At 47.6% G+C, this 17,718-nt stretch overlaps 1 protein-coding gene across 3 annotated transcripts; it reads right to left on the minus strand.

Annotated features, from left to right (window-relative positions):
- Positions 1 to 755: 755 nt before the first annotated feature.
- Positions 756 to 14,515, minus strand: SERPINH1 (serpin family H member 1). Of its 3 annotated transcripts, none has more exons than XM_036747709.1 (6): positions 14,395 to 14,515; positions 12,107 to 12,150; positions 6,845 to 7,502; positions 6,037 to 6,135; positions 5,680 to 5,912; positions 756 to 2,432 (listed from the first exon to the last, which is right to left on the minus strand). In XM_036747709.1, exons 3-6 carry the CDS (start codon positions 7,458 to 7,460, stop codon positions 2,130 to 2,132), a joined length of 1,251 nt encoding a protein of 416 aa, XP_036603604.1. In that variant the 5' UTR covers positions 7,461 to 7,502; positions 12,107 to 12,150; positions 14,395 to 14,515; the 3' UTR covers positions 756 to 2,129. The 3 variants fall into 3 exon arrangements, with proteins under 3 accessions (XP_036603604.1, XP_036603606.1, XP_036603605.1); XM_036747711.1 differs by having other exon boundaries at positions 757 to 2,432; positions 14,430 to 14,471; XM_036747710.1 differs by lacking the exon at positions 12,107 to 12,150 and having other exon boundaries at positions 757 to 2,432.
- Positions 14,516 to 17,718: the final 3,203 nt, after the last annotated feature.

The raw sequence follows: 17,718 nt of genomic DNA on the forward strand, positions 1-17,718 counted from the left end.
TCTATTGCTTCAATAAAAACCTAAGGCTGGACAGCCCTGTTGTACACACTGATAGCCACAGCGTGCGGTAAGTGACTTTGATAGACTTAGCTCTTCTCAGCAATGCAAGGACCTAAAACAACCCCAAAAGACTCATGATAGAAAATGCCATCGACATCCAGAAAAAGAAATATGGAGTCTGAATGCAGATCGAAGACTATTTGCTCTCTTTTTTTGTTTTTTCTTTCTCATGGTTCCTCCCATTCATTCTAATTCTTCTGTACAACATGACTAATGTGAAAATACGTTTAACAAGAATGTATATGTAGAGCCTATATTGGATTGCATGCCATCTTGGGAAGGGGGGAGGAGAAGGAGGCAAACAAAATTTAAAACTTATGGAAGTGAATGTTAAACTAAAAATAAACAAATTAATTTTTTTAAAAGTGGAGAAAATATAGCACATACCCTTGAAGGTTGTTGTGGGGAATCAAATGAAATAATAGTGTAGTGCTCGGCCCAGTACCTGGCACATAATATGCCCTCTATAAACGTTAGCTTAAGTCTAATTTATCTTTAAGTCTCCTTCTAGAACTGACGGTCTCTGGTTCTGCCACTTATTTCCACTGCCCAGGAGAGTCTCGAGGGGATTCATTGGGTAACCTGATTCTAACCCTCTCTGCACCAGAGAATGCTAACCTGCTTCCTTTCACCCATCAGCCAAAGCCCTCTTCGCCAAACCCCTGCTCAACACAGACCACACCAAACTGCTCATTGAAAAAAAAAAAAAAACACATTTTATTGCAAAACACATTTGATCGCAAAAATCTTACAAACAGACCCTTGCTTTGGCAGATACAAGGGCTAATTTTCTCCCCATCCCTTCCCACCCAACCCAACTTTGAAAAAAAGACTCCTTTTGAGAAAATAAAGCTGTGCGGACCACGTGGGCACATGCCGCACAAAAATTCCTTCCCCTCCCGTCTCCTTGCTCTCCGGCCTGTCCTCCCACCGGCCCGGAGGGTCACAGTGCAACATTGGGGCCCCAGCCCCGGGGGGTAGTGGGAGGAGGGGCCAAAAGCAGGTGTAGGTTTGGGTGTGACAGGGTGGAAAAAACACTGTGTTTGGGAGTCAGAGGCCCTGAACCAGAATCCCAGCTCTTCTCCTACCTCCTCTCAAGTCACTCTCCCTCTCTAAGTCTCAGTTTCTCCTTTAGTAAAAATGAGAGGGTTTTACCAGATGACTTCTAGGGTCCTTTCCAGGTACAATGGTCTATCACCCTACATATGCGTTTGGGAGGGGTGCTGTTCTTTGGCACACTCTATTCTTGACGCAGCAAATTACTCAGTAGCTGGGTCATAGAATATGGCTTTTTGAATGTGACAGGCCATGGGATTCTGGCTCATGGCTGTATAGGATTTCCCTGGTGGTAGTCTCTAATACAGAAGAAGCGGCAGTCTAGTAGAGATGAGATTTGGGTTCTAATTTGCCACTAACTCACTGTGTAATAGAGTAGGCGAGCCTCTCTCTGGGTCTGTTTCCTCATCTGTACAATGTGGGGGGGGGGGTATAGACTAGCTGGTCTCTAAGGCCCCTTTCAGCTCAGAGAGAGACACAAAAATGGCTATTGGTAATAACATGCCAAGTAGGGATGGAATGGACTCTAGATGAGACAGCTAGGGGACCTGGGGAGGGGCGGGGGAAGTCTGTGGGGGATGTTTCTCAGCCCACTTTCAGAGAACCTGGGGGCACTCCAACAAGAGGGAAGCACCAGAATGCTCTCCCCAGGGGCATGTGAGGGGATATCAAAACCCACCTCTCTCAGACTCTCAGCCCAAACCCCAGAGGAACTATCATCCACCCACCCCCCCTCAGCAGCACGCCCCTAATATCCGGAGGGACGGTCCAGGGCACTGGAAAAACCAGCCCCCTTTCCTGAAACTCCAGGGAACAGTGGAGAGGTGAGGTCCACCACCACCTGAATCTAGAGGCTCCTGCCTTGATACTGCCACCACTACTGAGCCTCGGTCCTCCTAGCCTTGGCTCTGACCCAGCCCCAGCTGGCCAAAATAGCACCCGTTGAGTTCTGCCCACACCCACCACCCACCCACCCATCCACCCCACCCCCTTCCCTACCCCTGTTCAAGGGCCTAAAGCTCGTCACGCATCTTGTCACCCTTCGGCCGGACCAGGCGGCCGATGAAGAGCAGGGAGCCACTCTGGGCATCCTTGACCAGGAAGATGAAGGGATGGTCAGCATAGAAAAGCTTGGGGCTCCGCAGCTCCTCACGCCCATAGATGTCCTGGTCAAAGGGATTGCCATCTGTGTCCCACTCAAAGGCTGTGGCATGGAAGACACTTGCCAGGTACAGGTCTTTCTTGCCTGACATTCTAGACAGGTCTGCCTTGTTCTTGTCAATGGCCTCTGTCAGGCCCAGGCCAGCCAGATGTTTCTGCAACAAGGATGATGACCAGTTAGGGGACTGGTTCTTAATCTCAGGTCAATGAACTTATTCTCTTAATATTTTATTAACTATATGTCAATATAATTGACTTCCTTTCTAATTCCAATATAGCTTATGCATTAAAAAAATGGTTCTGAGAAGTCTAAGAAGTCTTCACCAGACCGCTGCCAAGGGGTCCTTGACACAAAAGAGGTTAAGAACCTCTGAGTTAGGGGCCAAAGAGTAGAGTATAAAGAGCCTCACACACCTAGTTGGAAGGATCAGGGTTCAAATCCTCCTTCTGACATTTAACCTGAGTGACTCCAGGTCACCTCTCTAAGGTTCTGTCTCCTGTATAAAATAAAAGTCTTCCTACCCAGGGTTGCTTGCCTTCACAGGGCCACTTTAAGGAAGGTACTTGGAAAGCCCTAGACCACTAGAAAAAAGGGAATTTTCAGGGAGAAGCAGCTGTGATATGATAAAAAAAAAAAAAAGTAATGCCCTGGTCCCACCTTGATCCCATGACCTAGATCAGAGGGGTCAAACACATTGCCCACACCACTCCCGATTTAAATCTAATTGGGAAATATTTAATAAAATAAATGAATTAATAAAAATTATAAATATATAATAAAATATACTATATAAATATATAATAAACATATGAATATATGTTTTCTAAGTTAGTAAGCAGCCTGCAGGAATCTTTACATATGTTTGGTGATTCCTGTTTCTATTCATTTGACACCATTGAACTAGATAACCTCTGAAGCTCCTTGAGTGGGGGGTGGGGGGAGGGGAAGAACAAGCATTTATTAAGCACTTGTTATGACCTACCATGTGCCAGGCACTATGCTAGGCACTTTACAAATAAGGTCTCATTTCATCCTAACAACCCTGCAAGGGAGCCACTAGTATTGCCCCTATGTTAAAAATGAAAAACCTAAGGCAAGAAGAGGTCGAGTGACTTGCCCAGGGTCCCACAGCTCGTAAGTGTCTGAGGCTACATTTGAACTCAGGATGATGAGTCTTCCTGACCCCGGGCCTGGCGTTCTATGCACTATGGTGCCACCTACCTGCCCTGAAACATTACCAAACAAAAGATACCTGCAAATCACTGAGGATACAAAGATAAAAACCACAACAGTCCCTGACTTCAAGGAACTTCTCTTCTACTGAGGGGAGGGGAAAGAATTAGACGACCGGGTTGGGGGGCATCTGAGGCCTCAAAGCCACATGTGGCCTTCTAGGTCCCTGGGTGCGGCCTTTTGACTGAGTCCAAATTTTACAGAACAAATCCCTTCATTAAAGGGATTTGTTCTGTGAAGCTTGGATTCAATCAAAGGGCTGCACTTGAGGACCCAGGCAGCCACATGTGGCCTTGAGGCTGTAGGTTCCCCACCCCTGGACTAGATGGGCTGAGAACCTTTCCAGCTCTGACATTCTGAGAATCATTGAGAAGATTATTAAGTTCTTTCCTCAAAGACAAAAGCAAAGGTCTCCTATCTACCAAATAATCCTTAGCAGTACCGTGGGGTAAGAAAGAACTGGAAATGAAATGGTACACATCAACTGGAAAAAACTTTGGTAGATGAATGTCACGGAATGTTATCGTGTGACAAAAAAAAAGCAGACAACTAGAACTGTGGGAAATACAGAAAGAGTTGTGTGAACCGATATTGAGCAAAACAATAGAACCCAGAGAACTGTGTACAAAATGCCCACAGTAGTCACAGCGAGCTCCTTAGACGGAACTCTGAATAATGAAAAAGCCAAGGAAGGTCCCAGAAAGGAGACAAGGAAACATGCCTCCTCCCTCCCAGCAGAGAGGTGGGGGATTGCTGGGCCAGAATGTTGCGGAGACTGTCATATTTAGTATACAGCCTAGATGCTGCTGTGTCTTTGTCTCCATTTGTCACAAGATTCACTCTGGAGGAGTAGAAGGGAAATGTTTCTGATGTCCACATGTAAGGCATCATTAATATGTATTTTTTTAACTAGCTCATTTCCATTCACATATGTACATGTGCATCTATGCCATCCAATCTTTGCCTGGCAAAAATCCTATCTGGCCCCCAGATCCAGATCAAAACTCAAGCCTCCTTCCTGGAAGCCTTCATAGCTACTCCCAAGCCAACAAAAGGCCCATTCAGCAGTCCCACAGTGGGGCTGCCTCTTTCGGGGAAAACACAGTATGGAGAAAGTAACAGGTTGTATGAGCACTTCTGATTGCTTATACTGGGCTCACATGTGCCTAGGATGTATTTTCTGCTGACAGAACATGTTACTTCATTTACATCCCCAAGCGGACTGTGAGCTCCCCAGGGGTCCCACTTTGTTTCCCTCCGTAGGACTCAGCCAAGAATGTTGTCTCCCCAACTAGAATTTGAGTTCCTTGAAGGCAGGGACTGTTTTTAGCCTCTCTTTGTATCCCCAGTGCTTAGCACAGTGCCTGGCACACAGTAAGCACTTAATAAATGCACGATGATGATGATGATGACAGGGCACTATAAAGGACTGCACGTGGCAGATCTCTAAAGCAGACCAAGGGATTAACCAAGGTCATAGAATCCTGAAGAGACCCAAAAGGAACTGTAATCATAGTTCACATTCCTAGAGACTCTGAAAGGTCTGATGTTCCTTTCTTTACAAAGGTAAGCAGTGAAAAAATACCATTCTGCTTTTATAGAGAGGGAAACTGAAGCCCGGAGAGACAAGACAACTTGTACCCAAAGTCATATAACTTCTAAGTGAGGTGAAATTTGAACCCAAGTTTACTGGCTCATGGTCCAGTACTATTACAGCTTCCTATCTGGAAAGGAAACTTCAAACACAGGCTGTTAGAACTAGAAAAACAATAACAACCACCACCAAACCAATATTAGAGATCACATTAGTCACATCCTTTCTTTTTGGGGTGGGGGGCAAGGGGAACTGATGCCCACAATAGGTTGGCTCAGACACCAAATATGTCCAAGGCCACACAGCAGAACCAGGACTGAAGTGATCCGACTCACAGCTCTAAGGTAATCAGCTGGAGGTTTAGAAAGCAGGACCAGAGACAAAAGTACCCAGAGACTTCCTTGAATCAGATCCAAAAAGGAAGGACCTCCTACCTCAGGAAGCTTACAGGGACACTTGGGCCAAGGGCTAGATACCCAGGGACTGAAAGGGTTCCCGGACCCACCTTTCACACTTTCTGCCCGCTACCCCACTCCTTAGCCCAGGGCTCCCTCTGGCTGAATCTGCTCCTTACCTGGAGATCATGGGTCACCTCCACGACTCCCTTGGGCAGGGAGATAGCCACAGCCCTCTTCTTCATCTTGCCCAACCAGGTCTTGAGCTGCTCCTTGGTCAGGAGCTTTTCCAGCCTCTCCAGGGGCTCCACATGGTGGGGCATAATGATGATAAGGCTCGAGAGCTTATGGGCCAAGGGCATCTCAACCATCTGGAGTTTTTCTGTCTCATCGTCATAATAGTTGTAGAGACCTAGATGGTACAAGACGTGGGCTAAGGAGACTACACAGACTGGGAGTTCAAGGCCAAGGCCAAGTCCCTCCCCTTCTCCTCCCCTCCCCCCCCCCCACACTGCCCAGGCTAGCCACCAACCTACCTGTACGGTGCATCATGGGCACGCCTACAGTGTAGGATCGGGTCACCATGAAACCTCGATTGTCAACCATTTTATGGTGGAATTTTTCATCCCAGTGGGCTGCAGAAAGAAGGGAGGGAAGTCAGCCGTGCCTCAAACCTCAAACACTGCCTTTTCTATCACATCTTAAGATCACAAGCCTCAATTTAGGACTAGCCACCTTAGAGACCACCTGGTCCAACCCACAGTTAGGCAGAGGAAACTGTGGCCGAGATCAGGGAAGAGACTGGCCTAAGGCCATATGTACTCTGTGTTTATCTCTTATTCCTCTACAAGGGGAGAACTTTACCTTAGTAAGCAAAATTCATATATTCCCCAGTAGCCAGCACAATGCTCCGTATAAAGTAGGTGCAAAATAATTGCCTAGGAAGCATCTAGGTAAGCATAGTGTTGGGTCAGGAGTTAGGAAGACTGGAATTCTGCCTCAAACACTCCCTAGCTATGTGACCTTAGACAAGTCTCACCACTTTCTGCCTCAGTGGCCTCATCTGCAAAATATGGATAATAGCACCTACCCCCCCAAAGGTTGTTTTGAGGATCAAATTAAATAAACAATTTCTTTTCAATCCTTAAGGCACTCTATAAATGCTACCTAATCTATTAAGCAGTTTTTGAATGAATCAGAGTGAGCCAGGACAGAACCCAGGTCTCCTCAGGAGTCCATGGTACTTATCTCCTGTCCACCTTCCAGGTGACAGTCTCTATCCCAAGATCCCTTCTAGCTACAACCCTCTGTGTCCTGAGGTCCTTCCCAGCTTGCCCTACTCACGCTTGAAGAACATGGCATTGACGATGAGGGCTCCATCGGTCTTCTCCACGTCCTTGGTGACCTCGGGTAGCTTGCCATCCGTTGTCTGGGAGGCCCACTCATTGATGGACTGCAGGGCACTCCGCTTGTCCCTAAAGTTGATCTTGGAGTGCTCATAATTGTAGTGTTTCTTGCTGCTCTGGACAAAGTCATCAGCAAAGCTGACTGAGCTGGGCCCATAGAGGCGGTTGCCCAGCTTCCACGTCACGTTGCGAGCCGTGGAGTTGCTGACAGAGGCGAGCAGCTCAGCCAGGCCCGTGTGTACATCATCGTCACGGAGCTTGTCAGCACTCAGCACCGCCTTGGCCTGAGAAGCTGTGGTTGCCTTCCCACCCAGAGACACCAGTCCCAAGGATGAAGCCACGACCACAGGGGACAGCAAGATGTTCTCCACCCCTTTGTCCTGGGCCATGGCATGGTAGAGGTTGAAGGCCAGGTTGGCGCTCCGCTCTGCCAAGGTGGTGGCCTTCTCACTCAGCTTTGCCTCCCCGGTCTTCCCCGCTGCTGGCTTCTTGACCTCAGCTGCCCTGGCCACTGCCAGGAGGCAGAGGGTGCTAATGAGCTGTGTTGCCCACATGACTGTTGGGAGACTAAGGCCCTGCTTCTAGCTGCTAGGAACCTGTGGGTGCAAAACAGAGGGGACGGAACTTGGTGAAATGAGGGCTTTGCTTCCTTCAATACATTCAACTCAACACTTAACAAGCACCTGTGTGCTCCTACCAACATGAAACTTCCCTCCCTCCCTATCTGTGATGTGAGTTTTCTTTACTACCAACTTATTAAGCAAGTAGCCATCTTACGAATGGTCACAACCACGACATTATGAGCTCCTCTGGGCAGGAGGTGCCTTTTACCTTCTTTAGGATCCTCAGTGCTTAGCATAGTGCCTGGCACATAGTAGGTGCTTAATATATGTTTACTGACTGATAAATGAGGAACTAAGGCTTAAAAAAGTAAGGTCACACAGCTAGGTCTTCTAACTCCATCTTCTTTCCAATACCCCAAGATCTTCATAAATATTACTTACAATCTTTTACGAGTGTGACGTGGGATAGAAGGAAAAGGCATTTATATAGTGCCTACCACATGCTAAGCACTTTGCACATATTATCTCATTTAATCCTGTTACTATCCCAGAAAGGAAACCTAGGCGGAGGTCATCCCAAGGTCATATAGCTATTAAGGGTCTAAGGCCAAATTTGGATTTTCCTGACACCAGGCTCAGCATTCTATCCACTCCACCACTTGACACATGACATAATTTGATGTTCCTGTGAGCTAGGACCAATGGCTGACGATTTTATACAGGGAAACTCTTGATAACCCCCATTATCCCACGGTGGGATAGGCTAAGAGGCAAAACGAACTGTCTGCTATATAGCAGGAGCTTAAAAAATGAATTGAACTGGAAAAACCTGGCTGAATGAACAGGTTAGATTAGTCATTCATTTGGAACATATCTTATGTTGTTGTTCATTCATGCTACGTTGATGCTCCATGTCACCCAATTACATGGCAAGTTAAATACAAATGAAAATATGGGAGAATTATAATAATGATAATAATAAACATGTATAGCACTAGGCACCATGCTAAGCAATTTACAATGTGATAATCATCCCATTCTATTGTGGTGGAATACAAAAAGTATTAGTCAAACAGCCTGGTGTTAGAATCCCCATAGTGACTGGGAAAGTCATTTTCCCTTTCATTTCTGGGTAAAAGAAAGGTGCTGAAATAATAGAGCCTAAAGGTCCCTTCCAGCTCGGAGACTTGTGGGCCAATGTCACAGGAAAAATCCTTGCTCCAGGCCAGGAGTTAAAATAGGTCTCTGCTGGCCCTTACAGGGCTGAGACCACATGGAGTTCAAGTCTTACTTTTAGGACACTAACCTCAACTAAGCAGTAGGCCTCAACTGGGCCACCTATGGAATGGGGGAGCATATGGTGCCAATCAACCAACCAACCAACCATCCCCTGGGGTAGACAAAAAGTCTCCTTGGCTTTCGCAGTAGAGAGTGATTTAAACAGGGGCCTTTCTCTGGGTGGAATACAGCCAGTCTTGTATGCAGAGTGAACAAAACGCACAGCTTGCATTTCACTGGTAGGGGGTGGAGAGGCGGGTAAGAGCCCTCAAAATTAGGCCAGAAGAATGAATGCTGCCACCACAACCCCACCGCACTCACTCCTGCCCCCAGCCTGGGGCCCAGGGATCATTCTTCACATACCACTGTGGGTCAGGCAGAGGGAGGTTAATGAGTCACCCACTGGTTCACTGATTAAATAAGACAGACTGGCCTGAGAGACAGAAGATCTGCCTTTTACCCCTGCTCGGCTAAGGACTCACTGGGTGAGCCTGAGCAAAGCTCCTTTCCTCCTGAATCCCCTTTCTACATGGGTTGGAACTAGATAATCTCTAAGGACCCTTCCTAGTCCCTGCTTTTCTCATCTTTTTCCAGGCCTGAGAGCTAACATTTTCCTATCACACAAAGGCCCCACAAGAAAATAGGCCAATCCCTGCTTCCAGGCCTGAGAGCTAACATTTTCCTATCACACAAAGGCCCCACAAGAAAATAGGCCAATCCCTGCTGGTGGAAGGGAAGGAAGGGCTTCCTCTGAGGTCATAGGCAGGATGTAGAAGACCCTGGGGCTTCCCTAAGAGGCTTCCTGATTCAATCTCACCTCTCAGGGAAGCCCAGCTAAGCTCAGAAGCCATCCTCCTCCCTCCTCCTCACCCATCTCCAGACCCCATCCCTGTGCCAGCCCCAGGCAGTGGACCCTGGGAACCTTCCTGATAGAACGACCAGAAGCAGGAGCTGACAGATCATTTCCAAACTACTCCCCGTCTCAGTCTCACTTTACTCTTCCTTGATTCTTTGCTGCATGAGTTGGTCCAAGGCCACAACAATTTTGGGCACAAATTCCTCAACTGGGAAAGGGGTAGTTTTGAAGTCCATCCAGAACTGACATTCCAATTAAGGGAGTCAGGTCTTAAGAGGAGGCAGGTGGGGGGGGGGGATGGAGATGGAAAATCAGTAGAGATGCATGGATATCATGCTGAGGGTCATCTCGGGAGGCCGAGAAAGAAATTTAGAATACTGGAAGGGAGAAAGCACCTAAATGGTTCCCCAGATCATTTAGCAGAATAACACATTTATATATCACTTGCATGGAAAAAAAAACTATCTGATGGGAACTGGGAAAGCAGGGTGCTCTGGGTGAAAAGTGGCTGGTTTTAGAGTAAGAGGTCCTGGGTTCAAATTCTAGCTCTGACACTGCCTTGGCAGAGTAGCAAGTCACTCAGCCTCTCTGGGCCTCAGTTTCCTCATACATCAAATGAAGGAGTTGGTCTAAGTGACCTCTAAGGCCCTTTCCAGTTCTAAATCGATGATCTCTCAATGAGGGGAAAGAGAGCTTTGGGTACTTGGGGTTGCTGGGATGGGAGACATGAGAATGAGCAAAGCTGAATTTTTTATAGGAAGAAACGCTCCCTTACCTTACTTCATTCACAGTAGACTGAGTATTGGGAGCAAGACCCAAATGCAAAACCAGCCTTGGATTCTTACAAGTGAGTGACCCTGGGCAAATCCCTTAACTCAGTTTCCTCAAGTGTAAAATGGGGATAATAACAGAATCTATTTCTCCGAGGTTGTAAGGATCAAATGAGAGATAATAACTGTAAAGTGCTTAGCGCACAGCAGGCACTTAATGGATTTTTATTTCCTTCCTTCCTCTCTTCACATACTTCTATTAGGTTGACAGGAGTCACAACTATGAAAAGACTGAAGAGTTAGGGACTATACAAATTTAAGACCTCCCCGACTAATTCAACAGGATTAAATCCCTAATGAGGATGTGTCACCAGAATGCAGATCCTTCAGGGCCCAAACAAGGGTGGGCACCAATCAGTCAAATCCGCCTCTCTACTCTAGAGAGATAAAGTTGGTATTCTGAATGATTGGAGTGGGGCGAAAGCTCTTGGCTCCCTCAAAGAGAAACAGGGAAACCTGGAATGAATCAGACCTCCAAGGGTCAAAGGATTTCACTTGTATTTTAGCTAATGGGCCTAGGAACCACCAGCCTCCACCACCCCCATTCCCCAACCCTACCACGTAGGCAGCTCAAATCACTATGCCCCGCCAGCCCTCCCGCAACCTCAAATGACAGGAGCCGATTTTTCATGTGTGAGCCTCAAATGATAGGCCTGAAGCCTCTCCTCCCAGCCAGCTGCCTGCCCTCAAGGATGGAGGGGAGGAGGGGAGTGTGGAGAGAGATGACGTGGCAAGGAGAAAGATTGAATTCCTGAGGTTCTCCGCCAGGGGCTGCCATGGCAGAACTGGGGGGAGGGAGCTTGTGGTGAGATTTGGGGAGGGGAGAGACAGACTTCTAGGCATTCAGGGCCACAGAGTTGGAATTAGGAGCCACAGACTCTGTCCCCAGGTCTCATTTCCTTGCTCTAGGCCTCAATTTTTTTCACCACAGCAAAACAAGTGGGTTGGACTATATCAATTCTTGTCCCGGGGTCCATAAACTTGTTGTTAAAATATTCTGTTAACTGTATTTCAGTATAATTGTTTTCCTTTTTCATCTTCTGTATTTTATTTTATGCATTTAAAAACATGACTCCGAGAAGGTTTTCATAGGCCTCCCAAGACTGTCCAAAGGTTAAGGAGCCCTGGCATGAGATGAGATCTAAGACCCCTTCCAGCATTCACATTCTAGGATTCTATGAAACAAACTCAAAAGCAGAAGAGTGAGGGTTTGGATGGGGAAGGGAGAGGGGATGAAAGACAGGTGGAGAGAAGCCAGTACCACCCTCTCTGCTTCTGCTAGAGACAGAGAAAACAGCTGCTTCCACACATGTCCCCACAAGCAGACCAAGGCTTGCTTCCAGGGCCATGCAGAGAGGCAGCAATTAGCCAGATGCAGAACGAGGTAATTTATAGCTCACAGGCTTCCTTCCCTATAGGGAAGAAAAAACCCAGTTTAAAAAACAAGCCCATGCTTTGCAGACAGGCCTGGGTTTCATCCTGACTTGTAACTGGGCCTTGGGAAGCAAAAGAGGTAGGGGTGGGGGAGGGAAGGGGAAAGGGGCCCTGCCAGGGAGATATTCAACTTTCACAGATCAGCAGGGCCAGGAAAAAGAGGAGGAGAGGAAGAGGCAGGGTGCAGAAGAGAATTCAGACATTTGGAAAAAGTCAATTTCAATCAGAGGCCAAGATACCTTGAAACTCTCTCAGAGGGAGGTCAGTGCTTGCTTTTTTCATTCTGAAAGAAAACAGACACATGAGGTACAGTTCACAGGATCTCAGGATGCTCAAGCTGGAAGGGCCCTTGGAAATCATCAAGCCCACCCCCTTTGTCTGGCAGATGAGGAAATTGGTACTGAGAGCCTGAAGTTCAAGGTGTAACAGGTAATAAGAGAGGAGGGATTTGAACCCAGGTCCTCTGCCTTGGGATTTTTGTAGGTGGCAAGGAAATTCTCCATCTATGCCCTCTATCAGTGAAGCCCAACCCTTGTTTATTTGCTCCAACTGTTTAGGACATTTTTTGTTGGATTTTGCTTTTTTGCTTTTTTTAGGAAGGGAGATGGAAGGCGGAAGAGGCTATTGGGTGGGAAAATCTAACTTTTGCTACTATTCCCTCTCCACACAGACAAAATGCAACCACAAAGCACGAAGGAAGGCAGGGTGAGGACCAGAGGTAGGCCTATTTTGGCAGGACCAGCTGAACAAAGACCTAGCCAGAATCTCCCAGGGATCCAGGAGGGACCTTGGAAAGGGAGAGATGGGAGGGATGACTCCAGGCTGGGCGGGGCCAGAGGTGCAGAGGCACAGCTGAACAGCTTGAACCTCCCCTCCCCCTCCCCCATTTCCTCTCTAGCTCCTAACCAGAGTCAGGACCACAGAAGTAATAAAGGGGGAGGGACTCAGGAACCCATTCTGCAGCCCTTCTCAATTCTCTTGGGTGTCCCTCAGATAATACAATGGCAGGGAGTCGAGAGACCTAGTTTCTGATCCACATTTAGTCCACCCTGAGGACCACCCATGATACGGAGCAAATCAATTCCTAGGGCCTCAGTTTCTCCCTTCATCAAACAGGGATAATACCTGCCCTGCCTACTCTATAGGGCTATTACAAGGATGGGAAAAATAGTAATTCATTTCAATGGCATTTAAAAGGTTTTTACTGCAGTACCCCTGTGAGATAGGTAAAACTGGGAGCATTATCCCCACTGGACAGATGAAGAAATCGAGACCCAAAGAAGTTTGATTTGCCCAGGAGCACAGAATGACTCCAACTAGGCTTTCCTGACTCTGGGTCCTGAGGTTTCCACTAAATCATGCTAATAATTGATGCAAAAACACTACTTTTCTTTAAAATGGGGGGAGGGGACAATAAATGTAAAGCGACTGCTATGTTCCTCAATTTTCAGTAGCTAGTTTCTAAATCCTTTTATGCCCACTTTTTCATACGGATTCAGCTTCCATAGGAAGGGAAGGGGGAAGAAAGCTGGATTTGGGAAAGCACCCTTCCTACAGCTTCCAGCATCTGCACAGCAGCTGTTATGACCTAAGTGATGCCTAGGGTTCCCCAACAACCAGTCCCTAAGTTTCAAGAGAGATCCCACCCTTCTCCAGAAAGGCGCCCTAAGGAAATGGAGGGCAGGAAGAATCAGATCCAGAAGCCCCCTGAAGATAGGGGAATAAAGTAATATGTGATAATCTGTCCTGTCTTTCTTGATCCTTATAGATTAGGGTGAATCTTAAAAATAGGATTTTCTATAGGTGGGGGCTCTTCTCCCCTGCCTAGCATCCACCCTTAAAAATTAATCTCTCTACATACACGGGGCTGAGCTCCCCTCTCCACTCCAGAAACAAGAGATCTGGGAGCTGCTCCCTCACTCCATCCCTCCAGATCAAATGGAATTTGGTCATTCACGAGGAATTCTGTTCGCTTCCTTTTAAGTTGCCCCAGCGTTGAGGCCAGACGCTTCGGGGAGGGGAAGGAGGGTAGGGCGGTTCCAAAGTCGGACAAGAGAGTCCCCAAAGCTTTTCGGATTCGGGAGATGGGGGAGGCATGCCTAGCTCTGGGCCCAGATGCACCGTCTTCCTTCCTATCATTTCGATCTCCCTCCCCGTGGGGGCTTCTCCAGACCCCAGGTCCGGTCGTCTCTCTCCCCAACCCTCAACTACCCAGAAGCCCCTCCGACCCGACCAGAATTCCCCCAGACCCTGTCTCCCGCTAGCTGGCATCGGGATCCTCCCCAGCCCGTGTCCCAAACCCTGCCAAAGGTGCCCGGACGCCGATGAAAGCCCGGGACCAACGCCAACGTTCGATCAATCCCTTTCCTTAGAAGGGGAGACCCTCTCCCAAGCTGCCGGGAGCCAGGCGAGGGGTTCGAGGCAGGGAGATCATCGAGGGGTGGGAAGGTCCCGCTCGGTGCCCGAACCGCGGCCTCTGTCTCCCAGCCACCCTCTCCCTCCTTGTTTGTTCCCCGGCTCCCCTCACCTGGGCTTAGGGGGGCAGAGATGAGGAGCCCTCACCCGTGCCGCTCAGGGCTGGGATCCGCTCAGCTCCGTCCCGGGACTGTCTCTCCGAGCGCACAGCCCCCGCGCCAGCCCTATATAAGAGGCCCCCGCCCCGGGCCGCAGAAACTTCTGGAAAGTTGGAAAAGCTCTTGGGATGGGGCGGAGTGGGGGGGGGGGAACTTAAAGGGGGCGGCCCCGGGCTAGGTCGCGAAAGAAAAAAACTCTCCCCTTCGCTAGTCCCGCTCCCCCCACTCCTTTCCCCCATCCCCCCACTTCTCTTGGTCTTCCAGAGCCCCTGGGTCCTACTGCCCCTCAAATCAGGGGGAGTGGCCTGGGCCGGCTCCCCTACCCCCACCCCCACCTCCTCTTATTCCTGAAACGTTAGCTAGGAAAGGGACGTTAAAGAACCTCTAATCCAAGTCTTTCGTTTCGTAGGGACCCAAAGAGGGCGATGAATGTGATCGAAGTCACAGAGTGAAGAGTCAGGACCAGAACCCAGATCTCCTGACTCTCAGGCTTGGACTCCAGACTACAATAATCCTTCCCCTTTGTTCTTTCCAAGGCCCAGTCCCTGATTTTATCCCAGGGAAGAAGACAGGATTCAATCCATACCTGAAAATGTTTAGCAAGTACCTATAGGATTGACTAACTTCGTAGGATTACCTCGCTGAAAAGGACCTCAGAAACCGTTAAATCCATGCAGACAGAGTAACTGGTACCTGACAGATTGTGACTCCCAGGATTACACAAGCATGTGGGGGCCGGGATTTGAACCCAGGTCCTCCAACTTGAAATCAAGGATAGTTTTCTTTTGTTGTTTATTTTTTTTCCCCTCTAACCCTCCTTGCCTAATCCGTGATGGAGCCCCGTCCCCTCACTGCCCTGCTCTGAGCCACTCCTCAGGATTTAAGAATTTAAGATTTAAGAAGAACTCATATGCACATAAGGAGCATACATCTTAACTCACCTGAGTTCAAATCTGGCCTCAGACAATTACTGGTTGTGTGACCCTGAGCAAATCGCTTAACCTTGTTTGCCTCAGTTTCCCCATCTGTAAAATGAAGGGGAGAAGGAAATGGTAAACCACTCTAGTATCTTTGCCAAGAAAACTCCAAATGGGTCACAAAGACTAGAATATGACTGAAGTGACTGAACAAATGTATCAGGCATTGAGCTAAGTGCTGAAGATACAAAGAAAGGTAAAAAATGACCCTGCCCTCAAGGAGTTTACAATCTAAAGGAAGAGACAACATGCAAACGACTATGAACAAACAAGCTATATCCAGGATAAAGTGGAACTAATCCTAGAGAGAAGGATCTAAGATAAAGGAGGACTCAGAAAGGCCTCTTTCAGAAGGTGGGACTTTATTTGAGACTAGAAGGAAGCCAGGAGGTGGTTCCAGATGTGGGGGACAGCCAGTGAAAATGCATGGAGTCAGAAGATGGTGTCTTGTTTGAAGGACCCCAAGAAGGACAGTGTCACTGGATCACACAGTACATGGAAGGGAGCAGAGTGTAAGAAGACTGGAGAGGTAGGAAGGGGCCAGGGTATGGAGGGCTTTAAAAGCTCAACAGAGGATTTATATTTGATCCTGGAGGTCATAGGGAACCACTGGAGTTTATTGAATAAGGGAATTTCTTGGTACAGGTGCACTTTAGGAAGATCATTCTGATGACAGAGTAGAGGATGGACTAGATTGGGGAGAGAATTAGGGCAGGCAGACCAACTCTAGGTCCAGGCTTGAGGTGGTGAGAGTTTGTCTCATGGTCTTTGCAGTATCAAAGAAGAGAAGGGGATCGCAAAAGAGGGAGCTAAGGTTGAAAAAAACAGGTCTTGGCAACAATATAAGGCAGAAGGAACGGTTGCAGTGGAAATAGCCTGCATTTTCAAGCAACCACAGGAACTCAACTGAATTCTGCAGCACCTTGGTGACTTTGGCCAAGTCACTTGGCTCCCGTAAACTTAAATTCTTCTTCTATATCATGACATTACTTTAGATAACATCCAGATCCCTTCTAGCTCTAAATCTGTGATCAAAAGAGAGGGACCTGGGGCAGCTGGTGGCCCAGTAGATAGAGAGCACCAGCCCTGGAGTCAGGAGGACCTGAGTTCAAATGTGACTTGAGGCACTAGCTGTGTGACCTTGGGTAAGTCACTTAACCCTGATTACCTCCCCCTGAAAAAAAATACAAAAGAGAGGGACTCATACAGGACTGATAGGGGCTCAGAAAAAGAAAAATCATAATAGACTGGAGTTATCAAGGGTAGTCTAGTCCTGGTCACTTACTGAATGTCCTGTCTCTGCTCTTACCAGTCTTCCCCATCTGAGTTCTCCCCATTCTAGCCTACTCCTCTGCTCCATCACATCAAGCTCTCTATCTATAGGTTCACACAGCACTTGACTCAGCTTTCCTAACCTGAGCCTCCAGTCCCGATCAATGCCTTCCCACACCATCCCAGAGTTCCTTTTCATCTTTCCCTCTCTTTCTCCAAGTGCTTTTCTTCTGAAGCTCCAGGGTTAGTGAAATTTCACTTGATTAAAAATTCTGTTCCAGCCAAACTAACTTACTAGCCATTTCCCATATTGTCTCCTGCCTCCAGGACTTTGCACAGGCTGGCCCCCATGCCTAGAATGCCCTCCCTCCTTATATTAGCCTCAAAATCCTTCACTGGGGATTTAAGGCCCAGGTGGTTCCTCCTTTGGTGGGTGCATCAAATATTAGCACTCTCTCCCCACCCCCTCATTACTTTGCATATACTAATCTGTTCACTGTTGTATACTGCTCCTTGAGGATTGGAGCTGTTTTTTGGTCTTTGCCATCTTCAGCGGCCCAGCACCTGTCTGGAACACAGGAAGAGTATTCTTCATCATCATCACCATCATCACCACCATCATCATCACCAACATCATCACCATCATTATCCAGAATATATATGGTACTTTGTTTGCGAAGTGCTTTACATATGTTACCTCATTTGATCTTTACAAGCCTACGAGATCCTTCTCAGAAACCCTATATAATATAAATCTTGAGCGAGGGAAACTTACAACTTTCCTCCTTTACCAAATAAATTTCTTTCTAAAACTAAAAAAAAATCCCATGAGTTAGATGCTATTATTATCCTAGAGGGCAGCTAGATGGCCTAGTGGATAGAGCACCAGGCTTGGAGTAAGGAAGACCTGAGTTTGAATCCTACATCAGATACTTATTTAGCTGTGTGACATTAGGTAAATCACTTAGCATCTCTGGGCCTCATCAGTTTCTTAATCTGTAAAATGGAGGGAATAAAAGCATCTGTCTT

Source organism: Trichosurus vulpecula, chromosome 2 (genome assembly GCF_011100635.1).
Source record: "Trichosurus vulpecula isolate mTriVul1 chromosome 2, mTriVul1.pri, whole genome shotgun sequence".
In the NCBI taxonomy this organism is placed as follows: Eukaryota; Metazoa; Chordata; class Mammalia; order Diprotodontia; family Phalangeridae; genus Trichosurus; species Trichosurus vulpecula.

What these genes read in the sequence shown, in the direction of transcription:
- SERPINH1 (XM_036747709.1), bottom strand. Translation starts at nt 7,460, where the DNA reads ATGTGGGCAACACAGCTCATTAGCACCCTCTGCCTCCTGGCAGTGGCC. An exon ending in CAATGCCATGTTCTTCAAGC is followed by an intron (nt 6,136 to 6,844) that starts GTGAGTAGGGCA and finishes TTCTTTCTGCAG; the next exon opens with CCCACTGGGATGAAAAATTC. An exon ending in GCCCATGATGCACCGTACAG is followed by an intron (nt 5,913 to 6,036) that starts GTAGGTTGGTGG and finishes TGTACCATCTAG; the next exon opens with GTCTCTACAACTATTATGAC.